The 15,849-nt window shown below is 38.2% G+C and overlaps 1 protein-coding gene and 1 long non-coding RNA gene across 2 annotated transcripts; one reads left to right on the forward strand and one right to left on the reverse strand.

The window, feature by feature from the left end:
- The first annotated feature begins 3 nt into the window (after nt 1–3).
- On the forward strand, nt 4–5,266 carry LOC116652495. The gene is made up of 2 exons (XR_004305584.1): nt 4–115; nt 2,719–5,266. It is a non-coding gene; the product is annotated as an uncharacterized LOC116652495 (long non-coding RNA).
- Nucleotides 963–15,839, reverse strand: HMGCR (3-hydroxy-3-methylglutaryl-CoA reductase). Its single transcript, XM_015848810.1, has 20 exons — nt 15,664–15,839; nt 13,545–13,740; nt 12,619–12,730; nt 11,995–12,082; nt 11,800–11,884; nt 10,899–11,004; nt 10,131–10,237; nt 9,617–9,733; nt 9,052–9,203; nt 8,005–8,249; nt 7,695–7,867; nt 6,965–7,159; nt 6,248–6,406; nt 5,957–6,114; nt 5,227–5,332; nt 4,004–4,174; nt 3,111–3,251; nt 2,808–2,966; nt 2,385–2,539; nt 963–2,244 (listed from the first exon to the last, which is right to left on the reverse strand). Exons 1-20 carry the CDS (start codon nt 15,774–15,776, stop codon nt 2,190–2,192), a joined length of 2,793 nt encoding a protein of 930 aa, XP_015704296.1. The 5' UTR covers nt 15,777–15,839; the 3' UTR covers nt 963–2,189.
- Between the last annotated feature and the right edge of the window lie 10 nt (nt 15,840–15,849).

Genomic DNA, 15,849 nt, shown 5'->3' on the forward strand with positions numbered 1-15,849 from the left:
AGCACTGCCCCTTAAAGGCAGATGTAAAGAAGGCATCGAGGAACTCAGCCTTCTCCTCCTCAGAGAATCCCAGCCTTCTCCTCAGTGATCACGTTCCCCGCTGCATCAAGTAAAGGTTGGGCATTTTCCTTGGTTCTCCTCTTACTTTGATGTACTTGTAAAGGGATTTTTTTAATGTAACGGCTTCTGCAATACCAGGTGAGAAGTGCTGGTATCACAGACCCACTTCAGTCTTTAATACTGCACTGTATGCTGGACAGTTTTCCTTAACCTTTTGTTTGCTAGGTTATTTCACTGCATCATGAGGTAATCTGAAAGTATCACAATTAAGCCAGTAAATCTAGGATTATTTTACTCAAACTGAAAAAGAAGTTCTGTACCAAAATGTACACGACTTAGTCATAATACAAAATGTTAATTCTACAGCCAGTTAAATCCATCATAATGAACGTTGAGCCACTGTTTATTGTCAGTACAGCGTTACTTTAAATAAGCTCACTGAGTGAACACAGAAATAAAGTAGATCTTCCTCAAATAAAGTGACAGCTATTAACAATACTCCAGGAAGATGTGCATCCATGGTATTTGCATGCTGTCGTAGCATATCTAGCATGTAGTACGTCTTCATGCTTGCACAGCAGCTTTGTGAGCTCATTACAATAATGTTGATTTGGTGATGCACTACAAGACAACCCATATGACTTACATTGAAGCTGAATTTTAAAGAGCACCTCTGCTAGACACCCGTTTAAAAGCTCCACCACATTCCTGTAGCGAACACATCTAGGCCAAACCACTGATCTGCCACCACCTCTGCCCCCTAAGAAGATCATCAAGCACATGAACAGTTCTCCTCCCATGATCAGCTGGACAGGGTGATGCTGACAGCAACCTTCCAGAAGGTGAATCAAACCAGAACACGCCTGTGTTTTCTATATTACATTAAGAACACCTGAGACTGCTTCACTGGTCCAAGTACAGAATTTTAATACAAAATCTGTTGCATTAACATGACATTTCACTGAATTCCCTTAATTAGTACATTCCATTAAAAAAAAAAAATCTTAAAATAAATATTCCCCCTCAAAAAAGTTTAAAAGGAATTAAAGCAAAAAATAAAATAAAACAAAAAACAAAACAACCCCAACCCTGTAGTATTACAGAACAGTGTGATTTTCTGACTTCATTTATCTCAGTGTAAGCAGTAGATTCACACCTCTTCCTGGGGAATAAGTGTCAAACACCGAGAACAAAAGATAGTTTGTAATATGCCAACACACCGTGCCTTGAGAGACTTCTTTTAAAAGAAATGTAAACATCTGTTACTGATTCTTGTTTGAATGCAGCACTCCTATCCAAAACGTACAGGAAACCGCGTCTGTTTGAATTAACAAGCTGTCTGACAAGAAATCAGTATTAAAATCGTTGGGTTTTTTTTTTTGAACCTGAACTAAATGACAGAACAGTTAAGACACTGTTGTTTTTTCCTACTTCAGCACAAACTATAGATCAACAGTTCAGCACTCTGCAGGTCACAAGTTCTTCTTTAAGTAATAGTCTAAATTGTGAAGATAAACACTAAATGTTGCTTAGCTGCAGAAAATTAAGTACTATAAGTAGACAGGGGTTTCTATGGTGCTAACGTGAGTTGATAACAACTGTCTCAAAGCGTAAGATCTAACTTTAACATTTCAGCAAAATCAAAACTGGGAATTCATGGAAAACAATTAGGTTTGCCATCACTACAGAAGGACCAATGCATTAAAGCCAAGGTTAGACAAATAAAAAACAACCAGTCAACACTCCCCCTCCCCATCAAGAAATAAAGCAACAACAAAAAACAACTGTACAACATCCATATTGTATTTCACCTTCGTAATTACCAGTTTACATGTCAAAATAACCTCAACCTGTAGAAACATGTGACTGGCCATTCAGAAAATGATGCTTAAGAGTAAGAATTCCAAAACTATATTTAAGACAGCTGACATCACTTCATGAAAGAAGTCATCTCTAATCATTGAAGAACATAAGAGGCATAAGTAGTCTCACACAAGTCCATTAACTCTCAGATTATTGTCCATAGAAATCAGTGACTTGAAGGTGATTTTCATTCTAAGCTTCACAGATTATATTATTTTTTCCCCCTTTACTCCTAAGTCAGTTGCTTCATTTGAAAGCTGTAGTATTCAAGCCGCCTTCTTAGTGCAGGTTCCTTGAAGATCTTGTAGGTTTATTTTCGACCTGATAAAAACATAAAAAAACAGTAAGATAAAACAATACACTCTTTGTTTTATATTACTAATGTAATTGTTACTGAATTTTGTACGCTTGGAAAAAAGGGCAAAACAGCAGAGAAAGGTACGAAGTTCTGTACTTCTTACCTGTTGTGGATCATGTGGCTTTTGACTAGATGCCCAGCTGCAAGAGCTGCCATTAGCGATAACTCCCCGGCCATCACCGTAGCACACACGATTTTAGCAAGCTGGCGGGCGTTTTCACCAGGGTTGTCTTGACTTGCACCTTGAACCCCTAACATCTACAGGGCAAAACATGCAATGTTATACTACAAAAACTAAGTAAATCTACAGTAGATTTTAATATTATACCCAATCAAGTAGCCTTAAATCTCTTGAGTATTAATTTTAAGCTTTAAAAGTTAAATAAATGAAAATAATTGATCAAATAAATCTAATATTTTCATGTCAAACCTGACAGGTTTCAAGAGGATCATTCCAACAACGACACACTATAAAAGCAGGCTTCTATCTAAGAAAATGATTTGCTGCAAACTCTCTGCTTCGTACCTGCAAACAGGCTTGTTGTGGTAGCAGGTTGGTGCCTCCTCCAACAGTCCCTATTTCTATAGATGGCATTGTACAGCTGATATACAGGTCTTCATTGGTGGAGCCAGTACGCTCCATCAGAGTGATGCAGTTGGAGCTGCCCACATTCTGCGCAGCATCCTTTAGGTCAAGAAGGAGAAAAGGAAAAATAAAATAATAATAAAAAAAAGAACAAAAAAAAACCACCCACAAACACGCTCAAAGAAGTGCTCGTTTAAGGATTACAAACTATAGAAAAGCTGGTTTGGTGTAAAACAAACTTACCTGACCACAGGCAATGTAGATAGCTGTAACGATGTTTGCAGCGTGTGCATTGTAGCCACCTACGCTACCAGCCATAGCAGAGCCCACCAGGTTTTTGTTTATGTTCACTTCAACTATATCTTCCGTAGTTGTCTTCAGGACCTGAAGAAAGTGATACGCCATTCCTTTAGCAGGTGAAGAAATACTCTATTTCACGTTCGTAAGTTTTTTTCCAGATATGCACTAAGTGCTTAACAGTGATGAAAATACAAAGCCAAACCAAAAGATAGAATCAGACCATGCACATTTGAGCACTGTGTCTAACTCTGTTCCCATCGTCAAATTAAATCATCAAAAGAGGCAGTTCCTCACAAGAGGTGTAGCCACTCTGGGGACTTCCACTGGTGAGTCTGTGATAGAAGCTAGGACGGGCACTGTTTATAAAGGCTCCCCTTCATCAGACAAGAAGCTAAGGCAGCTTTGGAATTAAGTGAAACCTCTTAATTATCAGTGCTCCCTGTAGTCACTACAGGAGCATCTAGACTTCAAAGAGAATGCCAAGTTTGTGCAAGAGATAGGAAATAAGTGAAAATGACCAAAATTACTGATTTCATTTTAAAAGATATCAAGTTCTGGCATAATCTTCAAAAGGAAAAGAGTAAAAATCCAAATGCCTTCAAGTAGACATTCATCATTAAGTATATAACATTTATAATCTTAGAAAAGACAGTGAAAGCAAAAAATATATATACACCGTTAAGAGGTTCGCAGGAAAAGCAATAAATGGTACAGTGTTAGTATAAAAATACTTGTAGGAATCATCCCTACATGGAGCAAAGCTAACAGTATTTATGATTTAACTACATAAAATGCATATATTTTTATGAACAGATTACAATAAAGCAGACACTTACTTCTTTAACAACCTTGGCTGGAATGACTGCTTCACAGACAACAGACTTCCCTCTTCCCTCTATCCAATTTATAGCAGCAGGCTTTTTGTCCGTACAGTAGTTACCGCTGATAGCTATAACCTGGAGATCAGGAAACTCTTCATTCAACCTTGCCAGTGCTTTTTCAGTACCCTGTTAAAACAAAAGAAGATACCATTAATGGCTGACGTATCAATTATGGTTGTAAAGTAAAAGTAAGCTACTTAAGGACAGTACAACAGCACAACTGGATCAAGCCTTGTCAGATCACTAATTACAGATGAAAAAATGAGAGATTCCCAGGAAGAATCTTACACAGGCACAAATGGTAGCATGATCACCATCCTTTCTGTAATGTACTAGGAATTACACAGAAGTATTTAATAAACAGCACTGATTCCTTGTCAATGCTTAATGATTCTCTGGAGACATTCTAGGCTAACATTTGCTATACTGAAGATTCAACACAAACTAAATCATATAATCAAAGTGACAGACGTGCAGGGAATTCATTTGGGAAGCCAGAAGACAGTTGCTGCTCAGGGCTTGGCATCAATCAGCTGTTGTGGTGGTGAGCCATTGTGTTGTACATCACTTGCTTTGCAAATATAAATGCATTTTCATAGTCGCTATTATTTCTCCCTTTTCTGCCTTAGTAAATTAGTTTCTACCTCTATCTGTGAGGCTTTTTTTCCTCCCCTTCCACTGTGAGGAGGGGGGTGAGCAGGTGGCTGTGTGGTGTTTAGCTGCCTGCTGAATTAAACTACAAACCATTTCTACAGTTTTCACACATGAAAAACAGAAAAATTTTTAAAAATTATGCTGCCCTTCTGCCACTCACCAGATCCATCATTCTTTACTTACAAACATGATAAACAGTCACACATTAATTACTACTGGATAAAATCTTTGGCCTAACACAGCAGAGCACGCAGTTAAATTCTGTATTATCCAGAATACCCTATTTTTAACAAAAAAGTAGAACTGAAGTTACTCTAATGTTTTTTTCTTTCACTGTTTTCACTGTATTCTTGTTTATGTTCTCTGAGTTCAAGCCATGTTCTTATTTAATTGCACTGCAAAAAGCCATGCATCTTGTATTTCTTTCTGTTTTCACATATTAGTAGGATACAACTGTTTTAATTCTAATTATTTTTAAAATAAATACACATTTATTATGAAGATTTATACGAACTGAGCCTTACTTTTGAAATCATATTCATTCCCATCGCATCCCCTGTTTTGGACTGAAAACGAATATAAAGGTTCCGACCAGCCAAGCTGATGAGAAGTTTTTGTAGGCGGGCAAATCTGCAAGATAATATAATGAGCATTTAAAAATCGCATGAGCTGATTCTCACCAGTGTATGCATATCCTTGTGGACAATTGTAAGATCAGAATAAACATAACTGGTAAGTAAATATCTCTCTAAATCCTCCTAAAATTAGCATGTAATCATCAGTCTGTGAAGAATTTTCTGGGCTTGAAACTTAATATAGTTTTATATTTTTAAACATTTATTATCTATCTTTAGTTGGTGCTGTATTCTCTGCAAACTCTGTACTAACAAGGATCCCAAAGAGGCCAGATTCCAAGTTTGAAATTACTTACAGTACAGTGCTGCTAAGAACACAGATGAGTTTTAATGTTTACTTTAAAATGCTTAAACAAATATAAGTAATGCATTAAGTAACAGGCGATGCATGGATACTTGCTGCTGTTATTCAACCGTTTACTACTTATCATCACAAAACACATATCACTAGCCTTGCCTTATAGCCAGTTTTGCTTTCATTTTCTTACATTCATATGACATGGGACAGCCAAGATGAAAATGCAATTTCTTGCACTGCAGCATGCACATATTAGGAGCTTTCTGCTGTCCACTAATGTCTTATATTAGGAAATAAGGCCACAATAACCATCATACTCACCTACTTGTGCTGTCAAAAGCTTCTTTCACTATTTTAAAGCCTTCAGAGCTTTCAAGCCAAGCTTTGACTTCTGCAGCCCGGCAAGCAGAGGGCAGCCTTACCACAGGTCCTCGAGTCATCCCATCTGCTAGAATGCGGCTCCTTGCTCCTCCGCCAAGCTAAAAATGAAAGCAGAAAGGAAACAACCTAAGATTGCTGATAATGAATTTTATTTGTTATTTATGCTTTGTATCATCCCTCAAACACATTTTATATTATAGTAAGTCTTCAAGCTTGTTGTATAGTACTTACACATATTGCTCTACATCCTCTATTTGTGCTTGCTACAAGACATCCCTCTGTTGTTGCCATTGGAACCTGAAACTCTTTGTTATCCAGATACAGTGGTCCCGCTACGCCTACAGGAATAGGCATATATCCAATCACGTTTTCACAGCAAGCTCCTAAAACCTTGCAAAAATAATACATAGGGTTATAATTAAATTTACACATGGAGTGGTATGGCAGCATGCTGCATACTATACATGTGATTACAAGGTATCTTAGATAACAACCTATGACCCTACCAATAAAGCAAACAATTCCCAGCACATAAAGTTAAAGCTATAGATATCAATAGCTAACACCGTTAAAATCAAGTATGTGAAAGATTTATCTAACCATGACTTAAATGCTGCTTAAACTTTAACTGCTGTTAAATTAATTTAAAATAAGCTTCCACTGTAACTTAGTCTCAAGGTAATATTTTACTCAGCTGAACTCATGCTCAGTATTGCTGTAATTATGCATTTTTGACATAAAGTAACTGCATATCTTGGAAATAGTTTTAGGCTAAGCTACAAAACTAACACACCTCTCTGGACTGAAAAACATCAAGGAAATGTTGGTGCATACACATATTTTTAAATCATTTGTTTTGACCAAGCTCACTGTTAGTTAACATGCATCACTTTGAACACATGTTTCATAGATTTTGAAAATGGTTTCAGTTGTCTGCCTTCTACTTACCAAAGAATAATTGTAATTCCTATAAGGAAGATATTCCAAAGATGAGGGTTCAGGCAGTTTCTGGGATAACATTTGTCTGCGAATGGACACTCCTCGCTCCTGAGTTTCCATCAGGGTTTCCAGTTTGTATGCAGGAATATGCTTTGCATTAACTAAGCTGATCACTTCAGCATCAGTAAGGAATTTTGCTCCCTTCTGCAAATGTAAGAGAATGGGGAAATACAGTTTTGCTAGTGAAAATACTTTCAAACACCTCCAAATGAAAGAGTGTAACTTTACTTTGACATCATATCCCGTCTAAAGGAACAAACTGCACATCCTAGCCTAACGTAAAGGTTTTTACTCAGGCACCAAGTTGAGCAAATAAAGAAGCTTAAAGCACACAATATATCATGAATAATGAAGCTGCCTCTTCCCTCCTGGTTCCATCTTAGGGATAGAGAGAGAATCTTAATAGAAAATGTTTTGTTTACAGATTCAAAACAAGCACACCTATCTGGTTTTCCCATCTCATTTTCTCTTCCCATGGAAATTTACTGCAGCAGAAATGACTTCTGAAAGGGTTTTGTTTTTTTCCTTCCCCCTGCTAGTTATTAATGCCACAGTTAGCTGACATTATAATCATTAGGATCATTTAAAAGCTAGAAAACAAACTGCTATTCTTACATCAGATTTTGTCACAGAGGCTAAAAGAAAAAAAATAAAGGAAAAGTAACTTGTTTTTCCATACCTCTGTACTTCCAAGTATACGAACACATTCCTCAATAGAACGTGGTTCTTTAGGTAACTCAATCTCTTCCTCTTTTTTATTAAGAACTGACGAAGTTTCTGCAGGATTACAGCTGCCAACAACAAATGTAGCTTTGTTTGATGACTCTGCTAACACAGGCTTTATGACTTCAGCTGCATAAAGACAAATGAAATGAACTTTGGTTTAACAAAAATCTTATGATTGATTTCCAAGAACAAACGCTAACACAGATTTCACTACTTGTTGCAAATGTTCAGAACAGATTTCAGACTAAGATGCTAAAATTTACCATTCCCATCTTTAGCAACAAAAGCTTCTTCTACTGTGCTAGTCTTCTGACTGGCTTTCGAAAGTCCAGATTGTTTCCTGCAGCAATTCTCAGGGACCTTTTTCTGGACCATCACAGGAGATGTTATGGGATTCTTCAATGAAAGCGTGGATTCGGTCTCCGCTTGTTCAAAGAAAATGTATTTCACAGCAAGGAGAAGGGCTAAGCCAAGAGTGATTACTTGTTCTATATCCATACTGGCCATTCTGAAAAAGTCAAAGAAATCAAGAAGTAAATTTAAACATGTGATATACACAATATGTGTGTTTATAACTTCTGATATCTACTTCCTTTAGAAAGTGAAATAGCATGTGCTAGTCAAAACATATTTTCTAACAAGGTACAAGTATGCTACTTTAGAGAAGTTACTCATTAATTCTACGTATTACTCACAGTGTATTTCATTCACTGTTTACGAGATCTTAAAAACAGTTAAAAAGAAGTTAAATGCCTGTTAAATTAATCACTATTCAACTGCTACTTCAAATTCATGTAACACCCAACTCCTCAAGATAAGGTAGGAAGAATCAAATAACTGTCATCCTTTGTAAATAATAAAAGCTCTGAGGGAAGTTGAATTTCTGGGAGGCAAAAATCTCTTGTATGATACAGTTCTAAGCTCTCATAAATAATACAGAACCACAGCTGCTCAGTCTTCAGATGAACTGAAGGAAAAGTAATAGCAATATGGATCTCTGTTCACATTTGGGTGTGAACAGTCATAAGCTCTGCCTAAATAATTTTTCCTAATGCAGTCAAAAAACACTTTACACAGTTCTCTGAAAAGTTAGTGGAAAGAAATGGTGTTAGGATACATCTAGTACAGCTGGCTCATCACCTTATTAATATTTCAATGAGATTGGAGGAATAGTGTAATAATGAAGTATTTCTTATGAAATACACCTTGAAATTCTACTACAGATTGCACCCTAAGAACAAACAGCTTGACAGCATGGGAGAACACGCTCTATTCAATGAAATACATGTCTTTCCTGTGAAGTGACTTACCGAGAAAGGTAGAACTGCCACAGTGAAACATTGGGTTCAATTCTCTTTGGTGCATTCTCATCTAATCCCACTGCATTTTCTACTGTACCATTCTGAGAAGCTGGCTCTGCTATCCAGCGACTGTGCGCATGAACAAGAACCAAACCCAGTGACTGCATTAAAAAACACAAAGCAAAAAACAAATATTTTTTCAACTGTAATTTGTTATCTAATCTACTAAGACCAAACATTTTGTTTCCTATGCCTCAAAACTCTAAAGGCAAAGGATTTTCCTGACCCCTCATCTACATCATTCATTGGCCTATTGTTATAGCTTGGAGCACATCCCTGCACATCCTTCCTCTTGCTCAAGTAATAAGCAGAAAAAGCTGAACAAATGTACACATGAAAAGGCTGTTTTATACAGAAATGGTATATGCAGAGGCTGTGTAAACAAGGGACGTTATTAAAAATGACCAAGGTAAGGTAAAGTAATGCCCTTACAACACAAAAGATTTATTCATTCAGCAAGGATTCCTTACTGATTGCATAAGGACAGGTGAAAATAAATAAATAAGCTACAAACCATAATCATTTTGACCCTCTGTGTTACAGGATTTGGTTTATTTTCTTCTTCTTCCAGGACACGAGCAAAATGGCTCAGCTGCCATATAGGACGACCTTCACGACTCTCTCGAGAAAGCTGCAGAAATTTAAAAATATATATGTATATATATATGAATGAAAAGTAAGTCTAATTTAGTAAATACTTGAAAAATCAAGTGAACATCAACCCTGTATTTTTATTTGATCACTTACAAAAAAAAAGAAAGTAATTTATAGACAAAGGTCTAAGCAGTTGACCAAAAGTTATGTGTTTTTTTGCAGTGCTTTAGAACTCGAACTGTTGAGTTTGATTCATTTAGAGTGGCAATAACAAGATACTGCCCATCAGCTGAGCTACAGCAACTTTTTCCATTCTCTTCTATTCACTTCAAAAGGAAGACAAATATGCTGGCATGTACCTGAGTGAAGAAACAGCCTACAAGAAGCAGGGGGTCTGAACACTAAGTTTAATGTTTTCTTTAAGTGGGTCTTACCTCCAGTACCAAGGACACACAAGCTGGAAAGAAGGTCATGAAGACGAAGTAGTTGGCAAGAACAGACATACAGCCAAAGCAGCACATTATCTCAAGCTGTCGCACTCCTACGTTAAAAAAATATATATACATATATTTTTACATTATTCTGAATAGGCAACAGGCTTTGAACACTTTGAACCACAGATTACAGAAAAAATAGCCTAGATGAATGAAAAAAAACCCAACAAACCCTATCATTTTGTACCAGATTGTTCTAAGCACACTACGTAGTTATGGGATTTACACAAAAATTTTTAAGTGTAAAAATAAGTAATTATAATTACAGTTTATTAAGCTTTCGAAACTGTACAATGAAAGTTTGAAACTCCTCCCTTTATCTTAGCAAAGCCATATTATGTATTGAAATCCCTTGTAAAAAATGACCAATTAAGGGTTCAGGTAATACACACCCCACCTGCACTTTCACAAGCATGGCATGCAGAAAAAGTTAATTATGTTATGTCACAAATGCATTACAGAACTCCCTCAATATAGATAAATGATCTGGCAGTATAAATCATTCAAAAGTGTAAAGAAAAAAGAGGTTTTTTTTCCCGTATGTAAACAGAAAAACAGTTTATTAACACACATCTCTCTCCTGCCCCCAAAATGCCCAAATATAGAGATGAAGTAACTCCAACACCTATTATTTGAAACACTTCATATCTCATCAGCTATTTATTTATTTAACTGGTAAGGTTTAGATCCTTAGACTTCACTGCTCACCTGACATAGTACCAACACCAATCACAAGACATTCCACAAGTGCATCCAGTGTAAATGTAGGACCTAGAATTGCCATTCCACGTGAAATATTTTCTCTCACCTCATCCTGAGAGGAAAAAAATTCTGAATGTTACAACCAAGACAGAAACTAAAGAAAGGGAATACACAAAACATGATAATAAGTCAAGTATTACAGTGATAAGGCATTATAAAGCAGGCACTAAGCAATTTAAGAATGTGTTCTGATATATTTTTGTCTGTCTCCCATATACTGTTATGCTTTGACAGTCTTTAGAAAGCAGAAATATTTAATTTCTAAATTCTCCGTACATGGTTTATCACTGTTCTAAGCCCCCACAACTTTAATGGGCAGCTTTTAATGTGGTAAAAACATTTTTATGAAGAACTTTCTTGAAAATTAATGAAGGCTATGCTTGCTATTGTTACATAATAATCTGCAAACACTGTAATATTGCATATCTATGATGTAAAACATTATATTACTTAATATACTATATTGCATAATACATATGTATTTTACATATATAATGTATTATTGCACAATACATATACTATATCACTATCATTTACATATACACATACAAAATATACCATAATTATCACATTCAATTACCACACACAGAATTTCGTTCCCATAAAATAACTTCAGAAATAACAGAAATATAAGTAATGCTGTTTAAATTCAGGCATAAAATTAACCTAGTTCAAATGATTGTCACATATTAATTGTACAGCATCATTATTCACTTGTAACACCACAGAATATAGCATCTGGACTGCGTCTGATCTTTACTCTGTACCACTAACATCACATTCACCGGTACATCTCGCCTGTGAACATTAGACTCAAAAGCTTAATTGCAATAACAATAATACTGACCTGTGAATTGGAACTGAGAGCAAACTTGGCTAATGCACTTGCTCTTGAAAGATCAATCAGAAGGAGGAAGAATGGTAAAGCTTCACTGGGGAAAAAACAAACACGCAAACGGACACACGTTAAAAATAAAACGCAAAATTTATTGCACAGGAAAAAAAACAAACAAACATGCAAGAGCTCATATTTGCTGCTTACTTTAAACCTGTCAGTTCTTTGTCCAAGAAGTGAATCACGACGGTACTAAAAACAAAACTTGAGAAGATTGTGAAGAGACCAGCAATACCTTTAAAAAGAAAAAAAAAAAAAAGGGAAAAACATTGCATATATACAGACACATACATTGAGAGTGAGAACAAAATCAAAACGAACAAAAAGAGCCCTATACCTCTAGATTAACCTTCATGCAAATAAAGGACTGCATGAACAGCAGCTGAGGTACAGACTGATGGGGATGCTGCCTCTAGAACAATACTGAAATCTAAACTTTCTGCAGTACTCAAAGCAAGGCTTTGAGAAATAAAAGTGATAAACTTTCTCATTTATTATCTTTAGAAAAACAAAACTAAAAACCTGCTTATCAGCACTAACTTTCAGAATTTCACATAATAAACTTACTTTAAGAACTACAATTTCAGTATAATATAACCCTGCACAGAACATCTTAAAACTTATACTTTGTTTTTTTGTTATCAGAATAAATATTGTCACTAAGCATATGCCGTATATAGATGCTACCATTCTAACATCAATTACTGATTCACAGAAACAACAACATGCTGATTAAAATGCATAAATAACATACAAAAACAGATACAATACCTAAAATGTACTTTGACCCGAGTTGCCTTAGGTTCTGAAACTGGAAATATATGTAGAGGATTGCTATACAGCGTGTAATTGTCAGGATTATGATGTCACTGCTCAGAACGTCCTGTATGGAACACAAAGGGGTTTGATTAGGCTTTAAATGGGGAACCTGATTTGAGTTTTAATAATGATGACAAAAAACAAAAATCTATTTTGGAGTTGCACTAAAAACGAAGTATTTGGGGTGAGGGAGGGGATAAAAATAGATATCACTATTTTTTGTCCCCAAAATTAAATATTTTAAAAAACATTAATAACAGGCCTTTGATTATTAGATATTGTGCAAAGGAAAATCTGATTTAATCCCAGAGTGCTTGATGTTGGCAGGTAGCTCTGGGTCCACCTGGCTCAGCCCATGACCAAGCAGAGATACTCAGAGCAGGGTGCCCAGGCCCAGGCAGCTTCCAAAGCTCTCCAAGCAGGAGAACCCACAGCCTCTGGGCAGCCTGTGCCAGTGCTCCATCAACAGCACAGAAGTGCTGCCTGGTGTTCAGAGGGAACCTCCTGTGTTCCCATTTGTGCCCACCACATTTGTGCACCACTGAGCCCAGAGCCTTGGTTTCATCCTCTCCTGACTCTGCTCAAGTATTCATATACACTGATGAGATCCCCCAGAACCTTCTTTTCTCTGGGCTGAACAGACCCAGCTTCCTCAACCTTTCCTCCTAGGAAAAGTGCTCAAAATTTAATGAAAACATTTGGTAGCACACCACCGCATACACCTGCATACAGCTTCCCTATAGAGCACAGGAAAGAAGGCAATAAAGAAGTTCCAGCATACTTATTTTCCCTCTGACATTATAACCTGACCTTATTCTACTAAGCACTCCAAATTTACTGATTAACAGTAAATATTACACATGAATTTAAATGCTTACTTCTTCAAGTTTTGGGCACTCATAATTCCAGCCACAGATCTTATCATTCCCAGTGAACATCTTCATGGACATCATACAGATGGTAAGGGTCACTGTTCCCACAATGACTTCCCATGGATGAGAGGCCACAAAAAGGCCGTGCATTCGAAAGAGCCTGGACAACATTTTCAAGACTGTGTTCGTACAGCTGGCAAATCTGCAACAAAAAAATATTTCATATAACAATGCAAGTCTAAATTTCAAGAGCGGGTACCTCAACGTTATCTCCCTCTGGTTTTATCCTCTCTATTTTCTTCAGTGATTTCAGTTAATTCCATTTGAAACCGTCCTTTCTTCACCTCAAACACACAAATCCTTCTTGATTACAGCGTTCTGCAGCGGTTCTCCATACCCATAACCAATTCCCAGGTTACTGATACATTTCACCATCCCCTTTGCTTCAAACGGATAACAAACATTGCTCACAGCTTCCCTTCACATGACAGGAACACGGATGCTCCATCAGTTACAAAATCTGCTTCTTTTGTTTGCTCTGTGCTGTTCCTTTAGACCTCAAGTCCATCAGGGATGTTTACTCATGTTTTATAGCACAGAAACAAAGTGCTATAAAATCATCTCTTAAATACATGAATATGTCGCTTTTCTCCTTGCATAAAATCAAGGGCTTCTAAAACCTCACAAAGAATGTTAACTATGCAAATACATCCAAAGTCCCACAGGTACTTAAATGGTAGTTTGACTTGTATTTTTAAATACTGAAGTATGGAAGAGGAGATTTCTATAGAGGATTGAGGGCTCTACACATTATTGGACCAAAACCGATACAAATCCCTTTATGTTGCCTCAAAAATAACCATTTATACACCAGACTTTGAGGAAGACAGAATCCCTCCCACTCTTCCTTCTGCATCAACGCCATAAACATAGCTGTCATTCACGGCAGAAAATTAACAAAAATGGACAAATCCATCTGCCTGGTGCTCCTAAAGATGCCAAAATCATCCTGCTTGTCACACATCCTGCCCTCAGGGTCATATATAAGCATCAACAGCACCACTGTGTTTTCTTTACCCTTCCACGCCAAAGGTGTGGCAGGAAAAAGAAAAAAAAAAAACAATTATATACGTATTTCTTCAAATATTACTTCTCGTGCTTGTAAGCAGAACTAGCAGGACTCCTGCCCCAGTAAGCATAAATTGGCCTCATAAAAATCAAGCAGGGGACGACATATTTATTTGATTATAAAAATAATTAGCTGGAATATATTTTTTTTAATCAGCAGATGTTTCTCAACTGATTAATTACTGCTGAGACATCCTGGCTGCCACACACTGCTGATCCTGGGCTGCACTGAGCGGCAGCAGCTCCTCACCTGAGAGCTGCTTACAGCCTCCATCGATACTCCACCAGCACCAATTACATCTCCTTTCTTTAGCTGACATTTCCACACCGATTCTGCAGCACTGACAGCAGTACAAAATGGACAGTGCACACAGTCAGGGTGTGTTCTTCAGCCTGGCGGTAGCATTTTTATTGCCACGCTTTTAGCTTGAGATGGGAAGGACATCAATCTACATTCGAAACTGGAATTTATCTGTAGCGTTTTTGTTTTGTTAGATTTCAGATGGGTGGTTCATAAGGGACATGGTGTAGATAGTATTATCTATGCCTTCTGTGGTCTAATCAGAAGATTCAGGGAGACCATTCCGGGAATCGAAACGAAAAGTAGGGGAAAAACAAAAAACGAAATCCAAACGAACAATAAAAACCCCAAACCCAGACACCTCCTGAAACAGCTGCGGCCCCACAGCTTCAGACACAGCATCATCCCGCAGCATCACCCCGCGGACGAGCTGCGTGCCGCCGCTCCCAGCTGCGGGCTGACTCAGCGCCGCCGTCGCTCCGCAGCCGCGGGCGGCCCGATGCCGTGCAGGGGCCTTGCTCTGCTCCAGGCCACGGCTCCCACGCGGGCCCCACGGCCGGGCCTCCATCCGCCGCCTCCCCGCCGGTCACCCCGCACCTCCCGGCCGCTACCAGCCGATTTCCAGGCCGCCGCCCGGCCCTACCCGCCAGCCCACAGCGCGCTCCGCCACCCAGCCTCCCGCCCTGCCCCGCTCACCGCCCGGCCGAGAGCGAGGCCCTTCCTGCTTCACTCCCGCCGCGCTGCGAACTGAGCCGGCCGCTCCTCCCCGGGCAAGGACACCCGGGGCACGACGCGCCGGACACCGCCATCGCCCGATCGCGCAGCCAATGGCGGCACGGCGGCACGCCCGGCCCGCAACGCGTCACCCCGCGCATCGCCACG

This window comes from Coturnix japonica, chromosome Z (assembly GCF_001577835.2).
Source record: "Coturnix japonica isolate 7356 chromosome Z, Coturnix japonica 2.1, whole genome shotgun sequence".
Taxonomy (NCBI): domain Eukaryota; kingdom Metazoa; phylum Chordata; class Aves; order Galliformes; family Phasianidae; genus Coturnix; species Coturnix japonica.

Excerpts from the sequence above, each read along its gene's own strand:
- HMGCR (XM_015848810.1), bottom strand. The coding sequence starts at position 15,776 with ATGGCGGTGTCCGGCGCGTCGTGCCCCGGGTGTCCTTGCCCGGGGAGG. Across the intron at positions 9,204-9,616 it reads AGAGGGTCAAAATGATTATG|TCACTGGGTTTGGTTCTTGT; the intron begins GTTTGTAGCTTA and ends TTTTTAATGCAG. Across the intron at positions 6,407-6,964 it reads GGAATTACAATTATTCTTTG|GTTTTAGGAGCTTGCTGTGA; the intron begins GTAAGTAGAAGG and ends TATTTTTGCAAG.